At 43.6% G+C, this 25005-nt stretch overlaps 1 protein-coding gene across 2 annotated transcripts in view; it reads right to left on the reverse strand.

Annotated features, from left to right (window-relative positions):
• Positions 1-25005, reverse strand: part of LMF1 (lipase maturation factor 1) — a 362817-nt gene that overhangs the window by 222899 nt on the left and 114913 nt on the right. For both annotated transcript variants that reach the window (XM_084641519.1, XM_084641520.1), the window contains exon 4: positions 16847-16995. In XM_084641519.1, the coding sequence (XP_084497645.1) occupies positions 16847-16995 (149 nt within the window). The remainder of the gene's footprint in view (positions 1-16846; positions 16996-25005) is intronic.

Raw genomic sequence — 25005 nt, forward strand, 5'->3', positions numbered from 1 at the left:
CCTAACCTCACTCAGCACCTACGTTTTGCAGTAAAAGTTCCCTAAGCACCTATGTTTCCACCTCTGGGTATATGCACGGCAGCCTCCCTCTAGGCCTATCTCCTGCTTCAGTCCCAGAGCAATTTACAAACCAGGGAAGATGAGTGTTCAGCTGCCGAAGTCCCGTGCGGGATCCAATCCAGCAAGTGTGCTCAGAGGGCACCTACGGGTGAGTTCACACAAAACAGCCGGGGGGGAGGGATGGGACGGGACAACTTCCCCCGTAACTTTTGTCCCAGTTCTCACCTGGGCTGTGGGAGACTGCAGTTCAAGTTCCCTTTCCACCGGAGGCGAAGAAGGGATTTGAATAGGGAGCTCTGACCACTGGGCTATGGGATATTCTGATGTGGGGCTCCCACAGTCTCTCCTACTGAAGCTGCTGCTCTGGCTAAATAATTAAAGGGAGTCATTGCAGCATGGAGACTGGATCCTGGGTCTCCCACCTCCCAGGTGCATGCTCCAACCACCAGGCTAGAGAGCCAACCTCCTGCTCAGGCGTTCGCTCTCTCTGGCCCACATGACTAAGAGAGACACAGAGACAGCGAGAAAGAGAGCACGCACCAGCAAGAGAGTGGCTTCTTGCTACCAGCACAGGCACCTAAGGCCAGGACAGGATGTGCAGCTGAGGATCCCAAGCACAGATAGTTGCCTTCCTGCAGCCCAGACTCAGGTACCTATCACCAAGACGGTGGCAGGGCTTAGCACATACCCTGTCATTGGAATCTCCCATTGGCTCCCTGCATAACATGCTGGCTTTTGTGAATCTCTCTCCCTGTTGGTTGGATAGGAGCTTAGGCACCTAGCTCAGGCTTTGTCAATCGCAGGGATTTTCTAGGGACCTAACTCCTTTTGTGCAATCAGGCCTTCGAGCCTGCCCTGTGTTTTTACAGGATGAACGTAAGCTATAAATGAGTAATGAAATTTCCATGCTGCTTTTAGCACCAATCCTCAGAATGCCAGTTGTACAGTTACAACTTAACAGTGATGCAATAAAACTGTACCAGCTTATGCTTCCAGGCATGACTCCTTAGGTACTACACCCCACTAATTTCTTCTGCAGCAGGGATCCAGCTCACACAATGTGGATAAAGTCATAAAAAACATTACACACATACTTAGAATATCTCCACAACCTGGGGAAAGAGGGAGAGAGATACACTAGAACTAAGTTAATTCTCCACGGACAGAGTAACATCCCAATTCTATGAAGGTCCCTGACAGACACAGGACACTCGTGCAGCAAAAGGCACTCTGACATTACAGTGGCGGGTACTGCATAAACACTTAAAGAATCACATGCATTTGATTTTCTAGGCACCTGAATGATTAATACTCCTCTGGTAGCACTCATCCTACGCTAGGCCCAGTCCAATCCCTGCCCCGAACAGGCTTACAGTTTCATAACAGCACTTTTATTGCAGGCTTGTGCAGAAATAAGTAACAACGGAAGCTGTCCCGTGGAGACATTCTGTAAGGTACTAATTACTGTCTCTGGTGCCCAAGGCGAGCCCTAGGGGATGCCGAAAATTAAAACGTGTCGTTAGAAGCCTGATGTTTTTAAGCCTGACGTTTAGTTCACTCATTGTTCCAGTTGCATGTTTTCTGATTAATACATTCTGCGCACAAGAACTTGATCCTCGTTGCTTGCCTACTATCACTTACCTAGTCAATCACTGACCAAAATAGAAACACGAGGTCCCACCTAAATCTTCCTGCCATCTCCAGCCCTTCCATCTACCTATCACTAACATCCCAACAACGCCTTGAAAAAGAGAAGATGGGCTTTAGTGTGTAGAGGAGGTTAACAAATCTGGACCAAGGAGGAAGAGTTGTCCAGAGTCTAGGGGGCTGTATAGAGAGCTCTCTCATGTACACGAAAGGAACTCCAGTACATGCACCTCGGACTGATCACAAATGAAGCAGCAAGGTCTGGTAGGAGAGACAATTTTTCAGGCTATTTCTGAACTCATTACCCATTCAGATTGTTCAAACAACCCTGGAAGCTGTTTTATCAAGGAGACGACGTGTTGGAGACAAGATGCACCCACACCATTACTCTGTCCAAAGAGGTCCCGAGAAATTTCTAGATCTTCCACCTGACTGGCCAATGGTAAAGCGGCATTTTGCCTCTTGCTTGAAGAACAGTGTTGAATGCATAACGAGTAGAAGTGACCCACCTGATTAATCACTGAGGAAATCATCAAAGTTCTGTCTATGGTCAAAAGAATCAGCCTTCATGAGCCAAGATTTAGCTTGATCCAAACCAACCTCCCAGGTGTGGCACCACATTGGAAACCAAACGGGAAAGTGTTATGGGTAATGCAACGCAGGAAAACCACATAGCGGAAAAATCAAAGGTGCCTCCTACATTTCAAAGCTGTTATGATTGATCAACCAAGGCCATTGTAAAGAGCTGAACAGGGTGAACCCTGCTTAAGGTTTTCCCCAAGCATCTTTTAAATTGTTATATTCATTTGCCGTAACCATGCTTGCGCCTCTTTTGTAGTCACTTTTTATGGATACTGAGTTTTAGCATCGTGACCGAAGTCAGGAAAACATTTTCAAAGTTGTATGCACAAGTATTTGTGAAAACCAAATTTTATATCTGCAAATTTACATGTGTTAAGTCATTGGATTTCATATAGGGAAAAATGGGTGCAATTAAAGGCATGTGATATACAGGAGATTGGACTAGACAACTCCTTGTGCTCCTAAAATCTTGGAAACTATGAATATGCACGCTGAAAGTTCTTATACTTTCATCTAATGGAGGAGCAGAAATAATACCATGTGACTTATCTATTCAATCATAACAGAGCAACAGGGCTTGAACAACAAATTAAGAGGTGAGAGATAATTGTCTGCATTACAACAATTCACCATACCCCACTCCGCTCCCAAAAAACATCAGCTGGTTTCACAAAACAAATAAATTAGAGAACATCGCTATCTGCTTTCAGATCCTCCATGTGTAGAGAAAGGGGCTAAAGTTTGCTGAATGAATTGTTAGCTGTACATTATTGTCTCAGCTCTGATAAAAAGAAGCTTGCAAGGCATATTGTTGCTGTCTCAAAAAACAAAACAAAACAAAAACTGCAGATTGAAGGGATACAGCTGAGTATTTGGCCTTATTGAGAGCTCAGTGTTATCATAAAAAGAACAGGAGGACTTATGGCACCTTAGAGACTAACCAATTTATTTGAGCATAAGCTTTCGTGAGCTACAGCTCACTTCATCGGATTATCATGGACTTGTTTAAGCTAGAAACAGCTCTCCGACCAGCAGCACGATGAGAGTATGAACTCCAAGCAGAAGAAGGCTTAAAGTTATGTCATATTTAGAGTAGCTAGGGCAATCAGGGATGGGATAAAGCTAACTGTGCTCCTAACTGATCACGGATACAGATCCGAAGAGCTCTCCGGGGAGTGGAAGAGCTAGAAACCCATGTCAGTGGACTGCGCTGCGGGAGACGTGTACACAAGGTAGGAACAATAATGATTTGCGATGGGCTGCATCCCTCAGAGCACAGGGCCCAGTATGTTTATCAAGCCTTAAAAATCACGCCTGCTGTTACAGAGTATCACCGTGCGTACCACCCGGCTGCGACACAGCAACAGACTGCAGTGCAGAAAGTAAAGCCTTCTCCCTCTGGCACGTCACTAGCGTCTTTGGTTAACTTCTGAAGGGCTGAACAAAAGAGAGGCAAACATCTCTACAGACCAGCCGTTTTAGTTCTAGTGAAAACAAGTGTAACATTTTGCATCTTCCTCAGCTTTAGCAGCCAAAGCGAGAGAGAGCTGTAGTTAAAACGATGCAAATTTCAAGTCACGGCACACTTCTTAAGCAAATCAATTGCATAAATGTCTGTTTTTATTACTTGTTTCCTAATAACCTCCTCGCTCACACAAAGGGACTGAAATTCTGTTGCCACTGCATGTTCCTAAGAAGCATCCATCTTTACGCCCCGCGCTAATGGGATATTAGGAACATAAAACATGTAGAGTGAATCAAGTAATTATGCTTTTAAAAAGCCAGCAATATTTGAGATCATGCTAGCGCTTGCTGCCAATCAAACTCCAATAAGTGAAGTGAGAAAGTGCTAATGCCTTTTGGAATCACGTAGGAGGCGGGTTTTTTTTAAAGTTGTTTTTTTAATTTTACTTTAAGTTTCTTGCATGTTCTATCTTTGGGGGTAGGGGGAACCAACCCAAAACTGCGCCTCCCCTCCCAACCAAGGCATGCCATACAAAGTAAGGTTTGCTCCAAAAACGCCCTTCTTAGGACCTTCGCAAAGAGTTCATGCATAACTTTATTAGCAGCCACCAGAGGCAAGGATTTAAAATAAAGTTGTAGGATGACTGCACCACAAAGATCCACCCTCTGGAGCCAGACAGCAATTCAAGAGTACGAGAAGGTGGACAGCACAGTATATGGCAAGACCTCCTGCCCCTTACAGCTCCCCACTCATCTCGGGCCCTGATGCAATGATCAGGCCAGGAAAGCCTGGACACTACTTGCTACAGAGCCCAGCCTCAATGCAGATTCATCCTCCAGAAGTAAAGGGACACCTTCACCCCCCGTCCCAGAGGTGACTGCTTGCTTGCTTTGCACTGTTACCCAAGACAAAGGGCCGGTGCTGCCAACGTTTTAGATGGCATAACACTGCATATTTCACAGGGCTGTTGGGAGGATTTCTTAGGGAACGGGCCTGATCCCCCTTTCACTTATACTGGTGTAAATCTGGAGAAATGCCACCAAAATCTCTGGAGTTAAACACCTGTTTGAGATCAATGTAAGAGAAAGGAGAATTGGGTCTAAAGTTAACAAAGTCCCTGCAAGTACTAAATGTGCTGTTATTCACAGGAAGGCACAAAAGGAGAGGGAACGGCCTGTTTTGCAAAGCAAAATGTTCCTGCACTATATTTCTGAGCCCAGCAAGCTCACTAACACAAAGCACTCAGAAGTCTTTCTCCTACCTTCTAGGTTTATGTGTGTATGAGCCATATAGTTAGAAAGATTAAATAGATCAGACTGCTCCAGGGGTTCTCAACCTGGAGGTTACAAACAGGCTTGCGACCACCCTATCCCTCTCTTATTGCTAAATGGGGGACCACCAAGATGGGATCAGAGTACCGGGGTGGAAATGGAGGTTGCAGCATGGAAAAGGCTGAAAACCACTGGTCTAGTCCTTCAAGACTTAGACTTATCCTCTTTTTAACCAAATCACCAAAGATGTGGAAGATGGAATGGAAGAAGACCCTCTAACAACTGTGTTAAATATCTATTGACAATTCAATAGAGAACAAAATAATACGTCACTTTTAAATATCCAAGCTTCTAGTTCTCCAAAAAGCTTCTGTTGTACAAACTGAGAATCAAATTTTGGAAGCTGAATAACAAGATGCAACTATCCCCAAGTTCTGAATTCACTTTTAAAACACACAACGCTCTAAAATCTACATTCGCTGTTTAAAAAAAAACCCAAAACAAACCGTAAAATAACAACCTTTCTTTACTTGGAGAAGCAGCATGTTTCACTGGACCCCTGCAGACCCATCGGACTGAGACTTTGGAGACCCGAGTTCTGCTTCCAGCTCAGATGCTCACCTGCTCTGTGACTTTGAGCTAGTCACACACACTCTTCTTTGTGTCAATGTTTTCCCCTCCTATCATTAGTGTGTCATCTCTCTTGTAAGCTCTTCAAGGCAGGGACGGTCTCTTATTGTGTGTTTGTACAGCACCTATCACAACCAGTCTCTGCTCTCAGTTGGGTCCTCTAAGTGCAACTGTAATACAACCAATAAATGTGTGCTCAGCTAAACCATGGTGTATTATAGTGAGGTATAGGCTCATTTTGACGTTTATAGGGGCTTTGCATTTGTGGCCTATCAACCACTGAAGTGGGACAGCACTTGAGTGGTGCCCTCTTCCATACGCTACTTTTTGTGAGGTTTTGAAGCTTTCAACGTATTGAGCTTTCAGGAGTTTTTAAAAAAATATAATTTTCGAATAGGACACTTCAGTTTTAAGAAATCAAAATATGATGTAGCGCAAACTAACCTCACTGGGCTTTACAACACACATCGCTGAGTTTCGGTTTAAAGCAGAAAATTGTCTCCTTTGTTTTTCTTTACCATTAGTCAATCATGCTGCAGCCTTGGCCGCTCTCCTTCAGGAAGTCATTAGAGGGGGTGAGTGGTTACGGGAAGCGCTCGAGCGTGTGGTTAATACGTTCTGGCAAGATCAACAACAACGAACATGCAAATTCAGGGTGAGCAAATAACAAAACTTTCGCCCTACCCCTCCATTCTTTCAGTTCAGAATTCTGTGGTACCCAGTGACCACAGAACAAGTTGCCTATCTGCTCTTTGAAGGGACTGATACAGAAAGGTTGCCATGGATTTAAGGGCATCGATCTTTGTTTTGGCGCAAAGTTTTTAAGTGTTTACATGTGTGCGAGCACTTGAAGTGCAGTGGATGAATTATGTGTGGTTACTGGAGCCCTGTTCTGAAACAGAGTATGGAAAAAGTAGGCAAACAGAATACACTGGAGGAAAAAACTTTGGAAACACAATTCACACCCTCACTTCTTGAACAATATAGGAATCAGTCCCACACTCCTTATTTCAGAAAAAGAAAAACTACTGAGTGGAAAACATACTACTGACAAAAAGCATCAAGAGGATCTTCAACAAGCAAATGTTCCTGAAATTATGAAGGCAGATTGTCCTTTGGGGGAGGAGGGGAATGGTGCTAGGGCTAGCAAGAGCAAACCAACAAAACTCCAAAAGAAGTAAACCATACTGCAAGTCAGAAGAAGACTCCCTACTAAAGCGGACCATCTGGTTTCAACCTCAGAGAGATGTTATATCGAAACGTTTGTACTGAGCTCGTCACTGGAGCGTTTGAGGCTAAAATTTCCAGCTTGGTTGTCGACAGTTAGTCTCCTAAACCCATATTTAGGTGCCTAAATGGAAGTGGCCTGATTTTCAGAGTCACAGAGCTCTTCTACATAAGCATCCAACTATGTACGGTGCATAACAGCGATCAAGCCTGGAGAGCATGGATGTGAGAGTCACCTAGGCCAAAGCAAGGTTAAACAGAGTCTCCTGGCCAGCCACCAGTGTTTTTTAGTGCAGCTCTCTGGGTTATCAGGAAGCAAGGAGGTGCCCAGGCAGACACCAAAGCTGCAGACTATCCTAACAACCCAGGCTGTCTCCTTGACGGAGAGTGATGCTATGAAAGTGGCACGTGCTTCTCTGTTCTCAGATGTATTGCATCTGATTCAACCAGACGTGCTGCATCAGATTGCTGAACTGAGCCAGGCTTTCAGAGACGGTGGCATCTGATGTGGAGCTGGGTATCATCTGTGTGTCACTGGTATTCGACCAGCGATCCTTTGCAAAGTCCCCTAGTCTGGGAATTGAATGGGGTGGGGGAAGTGGATTTATCTCTGGGGTGGGGAGCTCCACAGGTGAAGGCTCTGGCAGCTGAGGAGCCCTTCTGCTCTCCTCCCCAAGCCAAAACTTCCACAGAAAACACTGCAGGATGGGGAGGAAAACTCTGAGTTTCCATTGGGGAAGAAAAAGGAACAGGCAGGGGTTTGGACCCCAGATAATGCAGATCTCAGCAAGGATCTGCTGGAGACCAGGGATATCTGTGCAGCACCCTAATGTCCCCCACAATTCCCGCTTTGGCCCCCTGAAGTGCTCCCTGTCGGCACAGCTCCAGTGGGCGGGCTGTCCATTGCCTCTTTTAAAAGCTGGTTCCACAGCCTAGAGGGGGTCAGTGGAACAGGGAACAGATTCAGTCTTAGATGAGTCCTCATACGGATACATTGGGGGTTGCAGGCCCCTCAGTTCTCCCCCCTCACACAGATGGCACAGGACCCCACTTCCTGGAGGACTCACTGCAGGTGTGGCCCAAGGGAAATTAGCCACCTTCAGCATTATCTCCCCATTCTGCGTAGGAAGGTGTGGTCACTCATGCACACACCCTAGCTCTTATTAATCCTCCTGTACATATCAGGAATATTCAGGGTCTGATCCTGACCATCCAACTCTTCATGGGTTTCCCTCATTACTCTTCATAACGTGAAGCCACAGTCACAAACCCACAGCACAGAGCCACAGACGAGGAAATGCTCTTGGCTGAAATCCAGCAAACTTCTTACGCAGAATAGACTTGATCACTGTACAGTCATTTTTTAATATTGCACTTTGTGCGAGTTACCTAAAGTCAATCACAAGATGAGAAATCCGAGACTGTGCAAGGGAACTCCACTTGCTTGGAAGATGAGATTTGTACAAGGATGTTTTATCTTGGTCAGCTGTTATCAATGAATGATGAACAAAATAGGTGAATAACCAGAGAGGAAATTCTTACGTGAATTTTTTGTTACGTATAAAATCCTCCAATCCCACCCACGGGAAGCCTTCATTCAGTCCACGTTTGTGCATATGTTTCTGCTCCTGCCTGGATTAGAGCAGAAATCAAAGATTGTGCTGGAACAGGTGCACATATGGTCTGGGAGGAAACTTTGGTTTCACGCGTTAAACTTGCTTTCCAGGGCCTGTCAGCCGCATTATCCCAGCCCAGAAGGAAACGTACATATGTTTGGGCACTGAGACATTAAAGGTATCATCAATCACTGATTTCCACTTGCTTGGATTAGATCCTTCTTTTAATGACCTTTCCATCTTTTGCTCTAAGATGCCTGCTACTTATATATCAACAAGCAAGACGTAAGAAGTCACTCCAGGGGCAACATCTATTTTGCTCAGGGCTCTCTTTAAAACTAACTGGAGAGTTATTACTCTCTAGATAACAGTGAGAAACAGAACTGAGATAACTCAGCGGTATCAGAGTGCATGTAACTTTTTCATGGCGCATTATATCAAATGTGTCACATAAGGCAAAATACATTATACAATTAACAAGAAAGGAGCAGAGCATTCACAGAACTAGACTTGCATTTTAAATGAAACATGGGAAACAAACTTGCTGATAAGATACAATTTGCCTGTAATTCCCATGCCATGGACTCTGTCAAGCTTTTTAAAGGCCAGGTAACAGGAATTTGAGAAGTTGGAAGCTTTAAGGCCTGAGAAAAGGAGTTACAATAAGAACCCAGGAAAGAGATTTGCGATTCTGTACAGAAAAGAGAGGCCAGATCCTCAAGATATCATAGGAAAGAGTGTCTTTCCTTTGGACTGCAATGTATTGGGGCTTGGCACAGTATTTATATTCATGCACTGCAGAGTGCCAAGCAAACTGTTGGCACTAGGCAAATAATAATGCCCCCATCCTTTTGTTCAAAGGTCATTGTTCTCAGAAGTTCTAAGAACTATTCCAAGATCTTGTGCTTGGCCTCTGCAGGGTCAAAAAAGCCTCCTACTCTGTGTTTTACCTGCATTTTGCCATATATTTAATGTTCTAGCAGTCTCGGATGATGACCCAGTACATGTTCATTTTAAGAACACTTTCACTGCAGATTTGACAAAACGCAAAGAAAGTACCAATGTCAGATTTCTAAAGATAGCTACAGCACTCAACCCAAGATTTAAGAATCTAAAGTGCCTTCCAAAATCTGATTGGGATGGGGTGCAAAGCATGCTTTCAGAAGCCTTAAAAGAGCAACACTCTGATACGGAAACTACAAAACCCAAACCGCCAAAAAAGAAAATCAACCTTCTGCCGGTGGCATCTCACTGAAATGATGAAAATGAACACGCGTTGGTCTGCACTGCTTTGGATTGTTATCGAGCAGAACCCGTCATCAGCATGGACGCCTGTCCTCTGGAATAGTGGTTGAAGCAGGAAGGGACAGATGAATCTTTACCACGTCTTGCAACACCGGCAGCAACAGTGCCATGTGAATGCCTGGTCTCACTTTCAGGTGACATTGTAAACAAGAAGCGGGCAGTTTTATCTCCTGCAAATGTAAACAAGCTTGTTCATCTGAGCGATTGGCTGAACAAGAAGTAGGACTGAGTGGACTTGTAGGCTCTAAAGTTTTACATTGTTTTATTTTTAATGCAGTTATTTTTTGTACATAATTCTACATTTGTAAGTTCATCTTTCATGATAAAGAGATTGCACTACAGTAGTACTTGTATTAAGTGAATTGAAAAATACTACTTTTATTTTTACAGTGCAAAATATTTATAATAAAAAATAAATATAAAGTGAACAACTATCACTTTGTATTCTGGGTTGGAATTTAAATCAATATATTTGAAAATGTGGAAAACATCCAAAATATTTACATAAATAGCATTCTATTATTGTTTAACAGCGCAATTAATTTTTTTAATTGCAGGATTAATCATGATTAATTTTTTAATTGCTTGCCAGTTCTAATTAAAACACAAATTGTCAACATCATGTCAAAATATACCAAGTGAATATCTTTAAATCAATAAACCACACCTGTTTTTACTATTCATTCACTAGCCCCTTTGTAACAAGCCTCATTCAGAGGCCTAAATCACTGGATTTTTAATCTAATAAATTCTCAAGCAACATTTTCCTTACTTTGCCTATCTATACATTTTTATTATTAATCCATGAAAACATTTTATCATTGGTTCATGTGTGTATCAACATTTACCGATAAATAATCGAATCCTTCCAAGTCTAGAGATAAAGCATTATTTCTTCGGGCCTATTCCAGGTGCAAGCAGTAGCATCTCCCCGGTGAAATACAATAAGAGTGGTTCAAAGCAGGAAAGGAGCTATGAACTGTTCAAGTTGTGTGTAGCCTAACAATGACAAGCTCTCAGAGGCCTTTATGGAGGAATTTTTATTGGAACCTTTGTGCCAACTTGTGCATCTCTGCTATCGAGCTTCCTGGGGGCTTACCTCTAACAGGTTTAATAAGTCTTCAGAAACCCCTGATTTACAGTCTCTTTACCTTTTGCAGCAGGATGATGCAGGCAGTCGATATACACACACCCAAACATATACTTTGCAGGGCTTTATTGTAGCCAAATGCTGATTGCAATTCTAGCGGATGAACCCTTTCCAGGAAGTCACAGAGAGAAAGTAAAGACTCTGCTAAAACACTCCTTGGCATTTACTTTTCACGGGTTTCCCACTGTTCTTGCCTCCCATACCCCGTAACGACACAGCGGCATGGGATATATTGAACAAGGTACGGTAGAGCCCCCAAAAACCACCTTAACCCAACCACTAGAGAAGACCTTCTGCACAAGGGAACCCTCCGATGTCATGGCGCCGCTGAAACTGCTCCCACACCACTCCTCGACTTTGCAAGGGGTCTGACTAGAGAATGGGAGCCTGGACAAGGCATCCTTACATTCCAGGAGTCTGGCTGTTGAATCGCCCCCCCAGGGACCATACCGGGTAGGACTTGCCAGGCTGGCTCTACCGAGTACGGCCTTGTCAAATCCAGGAATGGGTCTGGCTTCTTACAGCCTACCCTAAATCCCTCCCCAGGCTGCAATGGAAATACTATTTTCCCTTAGAAATATTTTGGTTTTCCAATTGCATCCCTCCAACATAAGGAATCTATTATTGACCACTACAGAGGGGCCTACAGAACATACTAGTCACACTGAAGTTCTCTGCAGCAAGAAAAAACTCTCACCACACAGCCACAGAGTCATGAAACATACAGACTGCATTTGATCAGTTAAAGGACTAGCGGATTAGGCAACAAGGCCCAGTCCTGCTAGATGCTGAATGCTCTCAGCTCCCATCAACTCACCTGACAGGAGACACTCAGCACCTCAAGAGGCTGGAACCGTTGATGTCATGGGACAGTTATGCAACGCCGAAGAATTTCATTAAAGGTCAGTCAGCACCATGTTATTGCACTTAGTAAACTTTAATAACTTAGACCGTGGCTGCCTGCACCAGAGTAATGGGTAAACCATGCTGGTCAGCTATTAAAGTCGTTATCATTCTAGGTTTATAAAGGAGAGTACAGGAAATTTAATTTGTAATAAAACTTAGATGGATATTTATAGCAGGTTGGGAACCTTCATCCCTATTTCCCAAATGCTTGCTACACGTACCTGAACCTATTCTAAAATTCACACTCCAGTGCTGTCGACTATATTTCATCTTTATTTCTGCACTGAACCTGTGCAAATCCTCCGTCGCCAGGACACCTGTTACACCTGAGTCAAAGCCATCTAAGAGATTCTGAGAGACAACTCCCACTCAAATTAAGGGAGAGTTGCGGCAGAGACTTTCAAAATAAATGGGGGTTTGGCTCTCCCTTGGGCTCCTTTGTGGGGCGGGGACGGACTGTGTGCCTCATGAGACACTCCAGTCCAGGGATGGCCAAACTTACTGACCCTCCAAGCAGCATACGACAGTCTTCAGAAGTTCAAGAGCCGGGGCACACCTGTCGGGGCATGGGACTTCTGCCCTGCGGGAGGCACCTGTTGGGGCTTGGGACTCCAGCCCCACTCCTCCTGAAGCCCTGAGACCCTGCAGGTGCCTCCGATGGGGCTCAATCCATAAGACCGCCCCCACCCTGGTGGGCAGAAGCCCCGAGTCCCACCACCCCGCTGCAGGACAGAAGCACTTTAACTGTAAAAGAGCCACATGTGGGTCATGAGTCGCGGTTTGGCCACCCTTGCTCTAGTCAGTTTTTGAAAAACTTAACCTCTGCCAACTTACAATAAAAGAGTGCTAAAGCAATGCAATGAACAGCATGATATTTTCTATATCCACAGCTATTTTTAACAGCAGAGGGTTTCAAACTCACCTTTTTTTCAAACTGAGCTTTATTAACTGTGGATAGCATTTGTTCAGCACGGGGCTTGGTTCTACAACCCTTCCTCTGGCTAAACTCCCAGCGACTGAGCAGCTTTGGCTAGGAGAAGCATGCAAGACTGGTCCCCATAGCCATATTCTAAGCTACCATTTTAAACAGGTTTTTTTTAATAATCATTTTAATTGGAAATTAAAAGGTGTTCAGATTTTGCTTTGTATGGGCCCCAATTTCCTCGTTGGCCAAAAGGACGGCTGTGTAGATGCAAGATTTTTCAAGGGTGCTAAATGGAAGACTGTGGAGGGTGCTAGCTGCCTTTACCACACTGTCCCTTCAAACAAAACCAGTGATACAAAAGTCTCTGAAAAGATAACCGGGGAAAGGCAAAGTTGCAGTTAAATAAATGATGGCAGAATCGCAGAAGAGTGAGGGGTTTGGGTGGCTAGAAATCTTACGAGAAAAAGCTCTCAAAGATCTGTCTCTCTCTCAATGACTCTGACCTGAACAAAACTTGCATGCAGTAATTTACTGTTCTTCATACTCTGCCGGCACAATAACGTGCAGTGGGTACATGCAAGTTAGGGGAAAAATAGTCAAGGACAGAATAGTTAATGGATTTTTTTTTTTTTTTAATTCCAAAGAGTCTCCTTTTGATTTTGGTTTGAGCAGTGGGTAAAGATATAACATGGCTACCGTTTTATCTGAACAGGTTTGCCCAGTCTAACCTGGCACAGGAAAACTGTTGCATATTGCAGAATTTAAAGGGCAGTAATTGTTTTTACACTTGCTTCCTGTATGGGGTTCGCTAGCGAATGCCAGGCCCAGCCCCCAAAAAAAAAAAAAAAAAAAAATTCATGTCCAGAGCTTGGAAAGAAAACACCAAACTTGATTCAAAATTCCCAATTGGCAAGTACATACATACATGTGTGTGTTTCTTTGGTTTGCTCTCTGGTTACCCCCACTCTCTCAAATGTCTAGCATCTCATTATGCAGACAAATGATTCCAAGTTTTCTTCACATCTTTAACTGATTTGACAGCCATTCGTGTGTTCCTGGCAGTCTTGGATGCTGGCGACAGAAAATAACCACTCTGGATCACTTTAGTTTTATGAGAAAAAGAAATTTCTCAAGGTCCATGTGTGGGTTGATGGAAATTTAACAAATAACTTCAGTCTCTGCTTCCAAATTCAAATCTATTTGCACCAACTGACTGACCTGTGAACCACCTCTCTCTTGATTCATTTCAAAGGTTTCTTTACACAGGAATTTTCTCAGCAGGAAGTCACAGAACACACTTAGAGCAGAGAGAAGTTTTGTTACAAGCTTTTGAAAAGAGAGGCAAGAAAGCAAAAACACAGGCAATCTGCTATTAAACCTGATTAAAATAAAAATACCATCCACTTAAGAAACTTCCAATCCCATGTCCCACTTCGCTACGGCCTTTCCTCCGCAACTTGAAAAAAAAAATCATGGTTTGTACAGGTCAGAACTGGAGTAGGTTTTGGAGTGAAACAAATATAAATAACTAGTTACACTGCAGTTTCATTTTTGCATCTTGTTACGAGTTCCTAAATCACAAGGGATGGGGGAAAGCTCTAGTGCGCACATCATTGATATTTGCAACAAAGGTCACCACCTCTGACAGTCAAGAGTCATCAGGGTCAGTTCAAGCAAATCTGAGGCCCCCCTGCAGAGCCGTGTGACTGGGTCCCTTAGTTCCAAGGGTTATGAGTCAAGTGTCCAACCTCCACCTTTCCCACAACCTGCCCCAGTTTCGTATGCTATGGGAGCTTGGAGGAGGAGAGCAGACGGGTGAGTTTCCTGGAGGAGGACAGAGCGGGTCTCTCAAATAGAAAGTAAGGGAGGGAAATCTGTGAAACTACACAGATGAACCACAGTAAAGGGGGGGAGACTTCATGAGTCCCCAGAAGGCTTAAGTTATCGCCACCACAGAGCTCTGAGTAGAGCACAAGGTAGCTCACACGTCACACTACACCGCACAAAAGCTGGACAGTAAACAGGAGAGCAGCATTTCAGCCTGGACCTGACCAGATAGGGCCTCTATGCCCTGGGGGGCTGCTGCAGTACTTTGCTCCAGGATGCTGACATTCCAGCAGAGCGTATGCACAATTAGTTACAAATTAATTGCTAGTTTACAGTACGTATTTTATAGATGCTACTTCCCCCTTTTCCCTTCCACAGTCTCGGAGATGGTGCACTAACTTCCACTTGGATTTCAGACTTCATTGTTAATGCCACTTTTCCACAGTAAGTATGAAAACCACCAGGGACATCCTGTTTTAGTTAATTCCCTTCCTCTCCCTTATATATCCGCGATCTTGCTGATAGTCATTCCAGTCATTTTTCTAATAGCGTTTCTCCCATCTGTCACCAGCAGGAAGACTCCATGGCACAGACTGCGAGACTGCTGTCATGTTTTCATCTATCTACCTAGGTACACCCAAGCCAGAATATCTTCTTTGTCATAAACGTACCGAATCTTTGTTCAGCCCAGCACAGAGATCTTTACGTTTGTTTCGTCTTTCCCATCTGATCTCGGGCGCTGCCAAATAAGACTTCAAAGCTTTTCAGTCTACAAAAGCCAGCTTTCTTAAGAGCCCAAATTTCCATCCTTTAAAGTATAGCTGAGATTACACATGCATCAAACAGCCTTAACTTTGAGATAAGGTGGTCTTTAAAGCCGTGTTGAGGTTGTTCTTGGTGCCAATGTCCATGCTTATCCCTCTTTTAATTTATTTATACATTACTATACATAGAGAGAGATTGATTTCTCAAAATGGAGATTATCTTGTATGCTCAAAGCCTAATAATGAATAATGGCATGGTTTGTATAGCATATTTCAACGAGAAGGTTCTCAAGGCACTCGAGAGGCTCTACAAACATAACTCAAGCCTATAAACCCTTCCTCAGTTGAGCATTCTCAACACACAGTTGCATTAAAGTCAATAGGATTACTTGCATGAGTAAAGGCATCTCATGTGAATAAGGGTTCTCAGAATCAGGCTGACTTGCTTTGAGCTGGGAAGTCTCATTTAGATGCAACAAACATACCATGTGTATTTCCCAAACACACAGTGTGTATTTCCCAACACAAAAACACATCTGCAAACCTCACTGCTATTACTACTCCGGTTATACTTCTTTCAAGACATTAGGCCTAAAGCAAACATAGCTGGTGTCAGGTTTTTAAGGCTGGAGGTGAAGACCTTAACAACTCCATATTGTCTACATTTGGTATCAGTTCCAGGCTCCCTTGAACTTTAGTGTGGGAGAGAGGTTTTCCAAAGCTGAACACAATTGGGACCCAAAAACTCCAACGTGCCTCGGGCTAAGATCCAAGAACCGTGGGGTGTCCAAAATTCTGTTTTAGCTCTAAATGTTGTGCCCAGGCCCCATCTTTAATTTTAATAAAAGAAACATCAGTTGCTGATGGGTTCTTTTGCTTTCAAGACTCTTGGGCATCTCCATTCGGAACCGACAGCGGTGCAGCAATTGCTACATTTGACAGCGTAAGGCCTGGAGAGTGATATTTCAATAAGGTATGCAAAGAACTGGGTACAGCTCCTGCTTGAGGATTTCACACTGGGGTTCTCACCCAACATGCTGAAAATCATGTTTCAGAACCTTCAAAATCACTTTACAAAACATTTTTAAGGGACAAGCTTTCAAAGCTAATGACTTCCCTCCTTCCCCGCCCACCCCATTAAAATTGTAATAGCAGTGCTAAAATGTTAATATACATTCCTGGTCCTGTATCTGTTGATCTCGTTAAAGGCAGACACCAATAACAAGCTGAAAGATTCAATGAAACAGAACACCAAATATTTCCTCCTGCATTCTCCTTGGTTATAACCAGAGACCATCCTAAATTACAGAACATAAAAAAATATAATACCAGTTATAGGAAGCAAGTGGGTTTTCTGCTAGGATTAAACATTTAGAATTAGCTTCTCTAGTAAAATTTAAAGAGATAATCTTCTTTTGCTAATATGATCTCAGAAGTCTGCAGAAGCATAAGTGCTTATAGTTCCACTTACCGCTCCAAGCATGATTCTGAAAATGAGCCATCGAAATCCCCAGATGACAATTTGAGAAGGCGGAGTGTAGTTAGGTAACCGGGAGAGAGTCCAGAGCGGGCACAGGAATATTCCTAAGAATCCCGTTTCCAGAAGCTGAGATTCCCATCCTAAAGTGGAAATAAGAGAAATGGTTTGCTTTTAATTACCCTTCAAGAAATTTTAAGCATGTGAGAAGCAGAATATAAAAATCCTCTGAAATTATTGATTTAACTTGATGATCCTTAGTTACTCAACTCTCTCTGAACACACCTCACATGCAGATGGAATTGAAGTTACATACAATTAAAACTGCTACACCTTAAAAACAATCAAATCACACTTCCGACTGAAAGTGGTACCAACTAACATTGTGTATGCCATCTACAACTGTAACTGGAAGGGATTAGAGAGAAAAAACTAGAGAATGGAGATTTTTGTTTGTTCCTACTACAGCCCCATGCACATTTTGTGGGTATTTAAGTTTTGCTGTTTTCCCTCTGTTGCTAAGCCTGTCAAAATTTCACCTTTTATGTGGGTTTTCACAAGTGAGAGAGAAATATTTTAAAAAAACATAGGAAAATATGATTACAAAACCATAGGAACTGGCAGTAAAACCCAAGAACAGCAGTAATCCTGGCCATAATTTCTCTCTTTAGATTTCAAATTGCCTGTGTCCCTTTAAAATATTAATTCACCAAGAAATGTTGTAGTCTCTAATTTTTTAGGGGGGGGGGGCACAAGAGGGTAAATGGCATGCTGAGGGTACTGCAGTAGCTGACTGCTGAAAATGAAAAGTCATATTACCAGAGTACTACAGTCTAGAGCAATCTCAGCTTCACAACAGAGAACCCTTTACAGTTTAGCGAATTTCTGTAAAATGTATGTCCAGGACTCCATGTTTCAAAGTCTAGTTCCTGGGGCCTCTCTGGAGATCAAAATTTGATTTTCATTTTATTTATTCATAATAGTTTAGGTTGCTAAATTCTTCTACGGACAAATTCTGATTCAAATATCCAAAGGTTTCTCAGCATTGTCCTGTCAACTGCTCGTCTCAAACGTTTGCAACATCTAGCTGATTAGAATAGAACAAACGATTGCGCCTTTCCCCTCTAATACATATGCAAAGAAGGCACTCTGTTATGGAGATACACTGTACCCAGCGAAGGCTCAGCACTTTTATTCAGATCGCCCTCTACTGGATGGAGCAGAGATCACTTAGCTCTACTGATAGGGCCCCAAAGGCTTCATCTGAAAACAGGGGATGAGTAGAAGGCTGTGCATGAGCAAATTCCTTAATTAGGCGTCCACTTCAGGACTTTGGTTTTGCAGACACTATTTTAAAACTCATCGGAACGGCTGGCCTGAAAACTGCTTCTTGCTCACACTCTGCTATTGCTTAAAAGCCACAAAGTTTGCTAAACGCACGTAGAAGACTTTTCTTTCTGAATGCTACGCCCCTGACATCATGAGCCACATTCTCCCCAACAGGCATACATGGCAGAGGTCCCATTGACTTTAGTGGAGCTATGCCAGTGGACACCCACAGAGTACCCAGCCCTATATCTGGAAGAGAGTATGATCAAAAATTCCATTAAGGCTTAGGCATTATCAGCTTTAGCATAAAACTATCAAGGTTTCTGAACCATAAGGCAAATCCTTCCTTAACCACAGCTCTATGAATAAAGGCTAAAGGGACCAATTCTTCCCGTGTGCCTGTTTTATACTTTACTGGCCTCAGTGGAATTATTCCAGATTTATACTAGTAGAACGGAGCTCAAAATCCATCCTTGTAACCACACCGTGAAGCTGTTACCCAAGTTATTTTATACATTGGAGACATTCAGGTAAGGCCTCCTTTATGCAAATCTGGATTTTGCATTCTGTTTTTGCCATGTACCCAGTATAACTATTGAAATGATTATTCAGAAGGAGCAACAACAACAGAGCCGTTACGTGTTGACAGATGAAGTCAAACTCTATTGGATCTTTTGCCATGAAGCAAAGGACACTATGAAGCAACAGTGTATCTGTGCAAGAACCAAAGTAAGGTCTGCTCCAGTAGTTTTACCCTCAACCACAAATATATTGTAGTTTGCAAGTTTTTCCATGGCATATTGTTCTACCCAGAAGCTGCACAGAAGTATGCTAAATGACTGAGTCAAAGCAACTTTTTCTTGTACTTGTGTACCTATAACTGGTAAACACAACTATGGCGTTATGGAAATAAAGGTCTACATCCATTGAATGCCTGCCTCGAACGCATGCCTTGTTATGTACAATAAAACAACGGTCATCTCTTGAGATCACAAAGATGTACGGATCTGTACAGCAATGGACTTCTGTGGATGCCAGCTGCACAGCTGATCTGAGCTAATTTACTGATGTCAGTTTGGAGCTGTGTAAAGGGCAAAGACTGAGGAGCCCTGGGTATTATTCCTAGATCTGCTACTGACTTGCTGTCTGACTTTGAGGAAATCACTTAATCCCTGTGGGTATGTCTTGTTAGGCAAAACAGGTGTGTTTTTCAATAATGTTAACTCAATCAAGTTAGCTTGTCACAATTGAAAAGCTCGCTCTCCCACTCCAGGTGACAACATAGCCATCTGACATGGCTTCAAACATGTTACCCAGGGCCACCTGAGGGGGGGGGGGGTGGCAAATAGGGCAGTTTTAACCCCAGGTGCCCCGTCTTTCAAAAAGGCCTACAAACTGACTGGTGCTGCGACCTGGCACCCGGGATCACAGCACCATTCAGTAAATTTGGCCCGGCAGCCCCTCTGTCATGAGAGAAGGGCGGCTGAGCCAAACCTGAGTGGGGTTGTGACCCTGCATGTCATGCCACCAGGCTCGGAGCCAGGCCCAGCATCGCAGGACAGGAGTTCACTGCTTGCTCACCCTCTAACCCCCCTCCCGTTTCCATCCACTACCCCTCAGTGACAGTTTTTTGGAAGAGGGAGAGGGGCTCACTTTCAGATTTTGCCCTGGGCCCCAAAAAACCTCTCTGCGTTCCGGATGTTAGCCTGCATGTTAATGAGTATTCAGAGGGGTTTTAAATCCTGTCTAGACAAGGCCTATGTGCCTTAATTTCCCCATCTTTAAAATGAAAGAACAATACTTACTCATCTATGAAACATCAATGGGTGAACAAGAGTGGAGGCTGCTGTCTGCTGAAGACCCTCCAGTGTATCGGTAACATAAACCTCAGAATTATTATTATTACGCATTTATAGAGCAGTAACGCTCATCAGAATTGAGAGCCCACGGTTGTTGGTGATGTACAGACATGTGAGCTATTATAACTGTGGATATTCTTGTTGTTCGTTTTGAATAGTAGATGGGCTTGCAAGTTTTAAATCTAAAATCCCCAAGCCCTGACCATCCACATGCGTAAAGAGTTTCATTTAAAAAGCTTTGTAATTCCACCTCTGACATAACAGAATATGGACAAGCTAACCAGGCAAGTCAATGTGAGCAGCTGCTTTGCAAGATTAATGAGGAAAACACATTTAGAATTAAAGTTTGCCTGCATGGTTGCACCCCAGGTGACACATTGGACCCCTCGGGGAGGACCAGGCATAATCTGACTAGCTGCCCAGGGACGTGCAAGGGGAGAGCTAGGTGAGACTGCTGGCAATGCCAGCAACCCCATGAGGGTTTATTACAGGGCACAGGAAGAACAATGCAATGGAAGTGCCCATCGTGCAGACTGCGACAGGTATGCTAGGAAAGGTGGTGATTAATCCTGTGGCACAACTAGGATTGCTCTCAACAAACTTCTAGTGGCTAATATGTCTCTCAAAGGTATAATACCTCCAGGCAGTGCCATTTGGGAAGAGGTCCAGATATACACACATATATCCACACATACATGACTAGAGGCTTCATTAAAGTTTTACAATACTGATAAATATGTCAAGAAAGAAGATATAGCACCAAGATCTGCTCGGAGTTACATTGGTGTGAATATGGAGTAATTCCCTTAAAGACAGTAATGTACTGGACTTATACCATTGTGAGCAGAAATTGATACATAATCTTTAGCAAGGCTTCTTTCCTTCACCTTTGGTTAGATAGGCAAATAAGGCACCTGTTGTTGAAAATAAGCTAATTATTTCTAGCTCTGGTGAGGCATCTGATAGCACATCTGGTCTAGGTGATTAAAATTCAGGATTTGGCAAAAGAGCAAAAACTTACGTTTAATTCACTTTTTTTAAACCACTTTTTGTTCCTAACCTGTAGTGATTTTTTTTAAATGATTGAGCGATGAATGACTATAAAAAAAAATCCCCTTCTATTTCCATATATCCTGTGGTTTTTGGGATAGATACTGAACTGCCAAAATAAGCGCTTCTGTTGAGAAGTGAAGTATATTGTTATAAAAGCAGCTGCACAGAAAAGCAATGGCTAATGCAGAATGTGAAAGGTTAATTGTTACTAAACCCAGCAACAAATAGCAGTTATGGGTCTAACTGGCACCAAAATGGTAGTATATCTCGTTAGCTTCAGCTTGCACAAGAATCCCACTGTAATCAGCGTTTTCATATGTTAATCACCACGCTCCCTTGCAGACATACACTATACATGTTGGATCTACGGGTAAGAGGGCATAAGACTTTACATTTCTAAATGGCCTTCAGATCCTTCTGTTGGCATTTTCCTCCATGCAGTAATATAACATTTTACCAGACAGTGTGGAAAGGAAGGTTACTTAGTGTAGTGGCCACTAAAATGCTAGAGGAAGATGCACTGAGCCAACAAATAAATCAATGTTATGTATTTCTTGTGTATCATATATTTGGTGATATATACAAAGGCACAAAGGAAGTGGAAGCCATCTTGGTGTGTGGCTAGCCCCAGAAGTGGGTCAATACACTCTGCACCTGTGTTTCTTGTTCCAAAGCTACAAGTTTGAATCCTGGCACCACCATCTGGGTACCATTCCAACAGTATAATCTGGTCTGAAACATGCCAGAAAGGGGGATGGCTCAGTAATGCAACCGGAGGCAGAGACATCTTATTGATGAACAAGAGCGGAGTAAACAACTCCCCCACCCTCCGCCCCCAGCTGTTGTTAGAAAACTCTTAAATTACCCATTGCTGACAACGGGCGCAGCTGAGCCGGCGATGAACACAGTTTAAGAACAAGTGCAGCCAAGGACAAACAGCGGTCAGCACCATTTCAGCAGCGTTCGTTAAAACCTGTTCAGCTTGCAGTGAAATTGTGTTCAGCTCCGGTTGACCTGCACCCACTGATAGCGATGGATAATTTTGCTAGTGCAGACAGAGCTTTAGTGTCATGCGGTACTTGCCGAGATCTGATATTAAGGTCAGAAGCACTGGCTCAGGAGGGAGTGATTTCTATAAACAAGATACCCACACTCACTGATTTATTAACTAACCCCTTCCTGATACCCTGAATGTCTACAGCTTGGTCACCTGGGCACAGATATCAGTTTTCTTGACCATCACACACAACCCCATAGATCTTCAGGTCCTTAATCCATTACCATCACCTTTCCAAGCTCCAGTCCTCCCCTAATGTCTATCCAATCCCCTTCACCAGCCTTAAACTGCTTACTATAGGTAAGTGGGTGTTGTAAGATGCGTGCAGTAAGGTTATGTCTCTGGTTCTCACTGTGTTGTCTCCTCCATTCCTTAACATTACCAGCACTCTCCCCCCTGGTTTGGATCTTACCATCTCACTCATCTCTGGTGGAAGCTTCTACTTCTTCCTCGTGACACTTCCACTTTAGCGTGAAGCAAGGTTCACCACGTGGTCCTCTTCTCACCTCCAATTAGCTTTCCCTACCAAGATGTTTCCCTGTTAGCTCCAGCCTTGCACCTCTGATCTTTAAGGATGGCACCCAAGTTTGCTCCCTTTTCTACCCTCTCTCCATATTGGATTTGTTCTTTCTTGGCCACTACATGACTCCATACCACCAAAATGCCCCAAAGGCTGAAGTCCTCTTGGTTAAAATAGAAATTTTATCCCAAGTCTTTGACTTCACTGGCTCTTGCCTCAACTTCGCTGTGAAAACCAGAAATCATCTTTGGACTCTGAATATTAATTTTTCTTTTACATTTTATTTTGCACTTCATACGCTCATAGCCACCTCCTGAATGCTGCTGGAAGTTGCCCTGATCTTGCCTCCCCTGAAGCTCTCGTTCATGGTCTAGTGCAGGGGTGGCCAACCTGGGGCTCCGGAGCCACATGTGGCTCTTCAGAAGTTAAGATGCGGCTCCTTGTACAAGCACCGACTCCGGGGCTGGAGCGACAGGAGCCAACTGTCCAATGTGCTGCGGGGGGGGGCTCACTGCTCAACCCCTGGCTCTGCCACAGGCCCTGCGCCCACTCCACTCCTTCCCACGCCCTCCCCTGAGCCTGCCGTACCCTCACTCCTCCCCCCCAAAGCCTCCTGCACGCCACAAAACAGCTGATCGGGAGGCGCTGGGAGCGGGGTGGGGGAGCTGATGTGGGGCTGCTGACATATTACTGTGGCTCTTTGGCAATGTCCATTGGTAAATTCTGGCTCCTTCTCAGGCTCAGGTTGGCCACCCCTGGTCTAATCCCTTCCGCTTCACCTGCTTCATTTCCCTCTTCTATGATCTTCCTGTATTCCTGCTTGTACTGCCCCCATTTACCTTCTCTCTCCAAGCCAGTAAGTCACTTACCCTGTTTAAACTTCAGCTTAAAACCAGAGATAATTCTGACCCTAAAAACCCAGACCTGAACCACCCTTATGCTTAGGGAAAGAACACATCCATATGTGACCTATATGGCTTGGGCTCATCCCTACTTATAACCTGCCCTTCCTCTTTAGTGTATAATTGGCTCTGCCCGTAACACATTTATGTATGTATAGAGTGGCATCAAAAACAGTGCAGTAGGGTAGGATTAGCCAAGCCTTACGCACTTCATTCTTCACTTTTAGAAATCAGCAGCTAAGCCGTGCAGACACTGAAAACAATGAACATGCTCTTTTAAAGCTCACAACAGAAGCTATAAATACAGCGGAGTGTAAAAGGGGGAAGTTCTGTTCTATCTCAGACTCACTTACTGTAAACTGATAGCGCAAAACAAGATTATGCGATCCATCAACAGAACCCTCAAAATGGCTTCCATTTCTCCAAACTGCTGACTTTATGAGCAGTTGTTCACATCTGCATCTTAAAAGCCTCCATCAGACATGCTCAGAATTCAGATCCCTTGCCATCTTAAAAAGGGTATGAGGCTGTTACCAAATGGCCATTGAGCCATGTTGCCCGGAGTGTGATGCTGCTGTATTCAGAGAGTACCCAGCCTCTTCAGAGTTGCTTCCCTGACCTACATGGTCCACATGTGATGCCTACAAGAAATCAGCCAATTAATAAAGTCTAAGTAGGGGACCCGTTAGGGATAGTTGATCTTTAAAATGATTTTTAAATTATATCCTTCTCCCCCCGTTCTTATTTGTTTCTTGTCAGATTGTGGGCAATCTGAGGCAAGAGCAGGGGAAATATTTTGAGTTGGGATCCACAAAGGCGTCTAAGGCTATGTCTATACTTAAAACACTATAGAGCCACCGCTGTAGCACTTCAGTGTAGACACTCATTACAGCAACAAGAAAGGTTCTCCCATTGCTGTAGTTAATCCACCTCCCCATGAGGTGGTAGCTAGGTCAATGGAAGAATTCTTCCATCAACGTAGCGCTGTCTATGCCGGGGATTAGGTCAATCTAACTATATATCTCAGGGGTGTGGATTTTTCACACCGCAAGAGACATAGCTAGACCAATGTAACTTTTCAGTGTAGACCAGTCCTAGGTGCTCAGCTCTCATTAAATTACAATGGAAGTTAGGTATCTAACTATTACCGCACCTTTACAAACCCAAGCCTGAACATTTGCTTGGAGAGTGAGAGCACACCGAAGGCACTAGTTTAACACAAATAAATCACTGGACATTAATAACCTTACCATTTCTGGAAAAAAAAATTCTCTCGCCTTCGTTAAATTTACAGATTAAATGGCGTACACGATAAATACTTTTTTTAAAAAGTAATATTTACATGGCAAACTAAAGAATAAGAAACTAGAAACAAGACACTGATCTAAATACCAGCAGCAAATGGGGATGAAGAAAATGACGTTGTCATCCAT

Source organism: Lepidochelys olivacea (assembly GCF_965140295.1).
Source record: "Lepidochelys olivacea isolate rLepOli2 genome assembly, chromosome: 10".
Classification (NCBI taxonomy): Eukaryota; Metazoa; Chordata; order Testudines; family Cheloniidae; genus Lepidochelys; species Lepidochelys olivacea.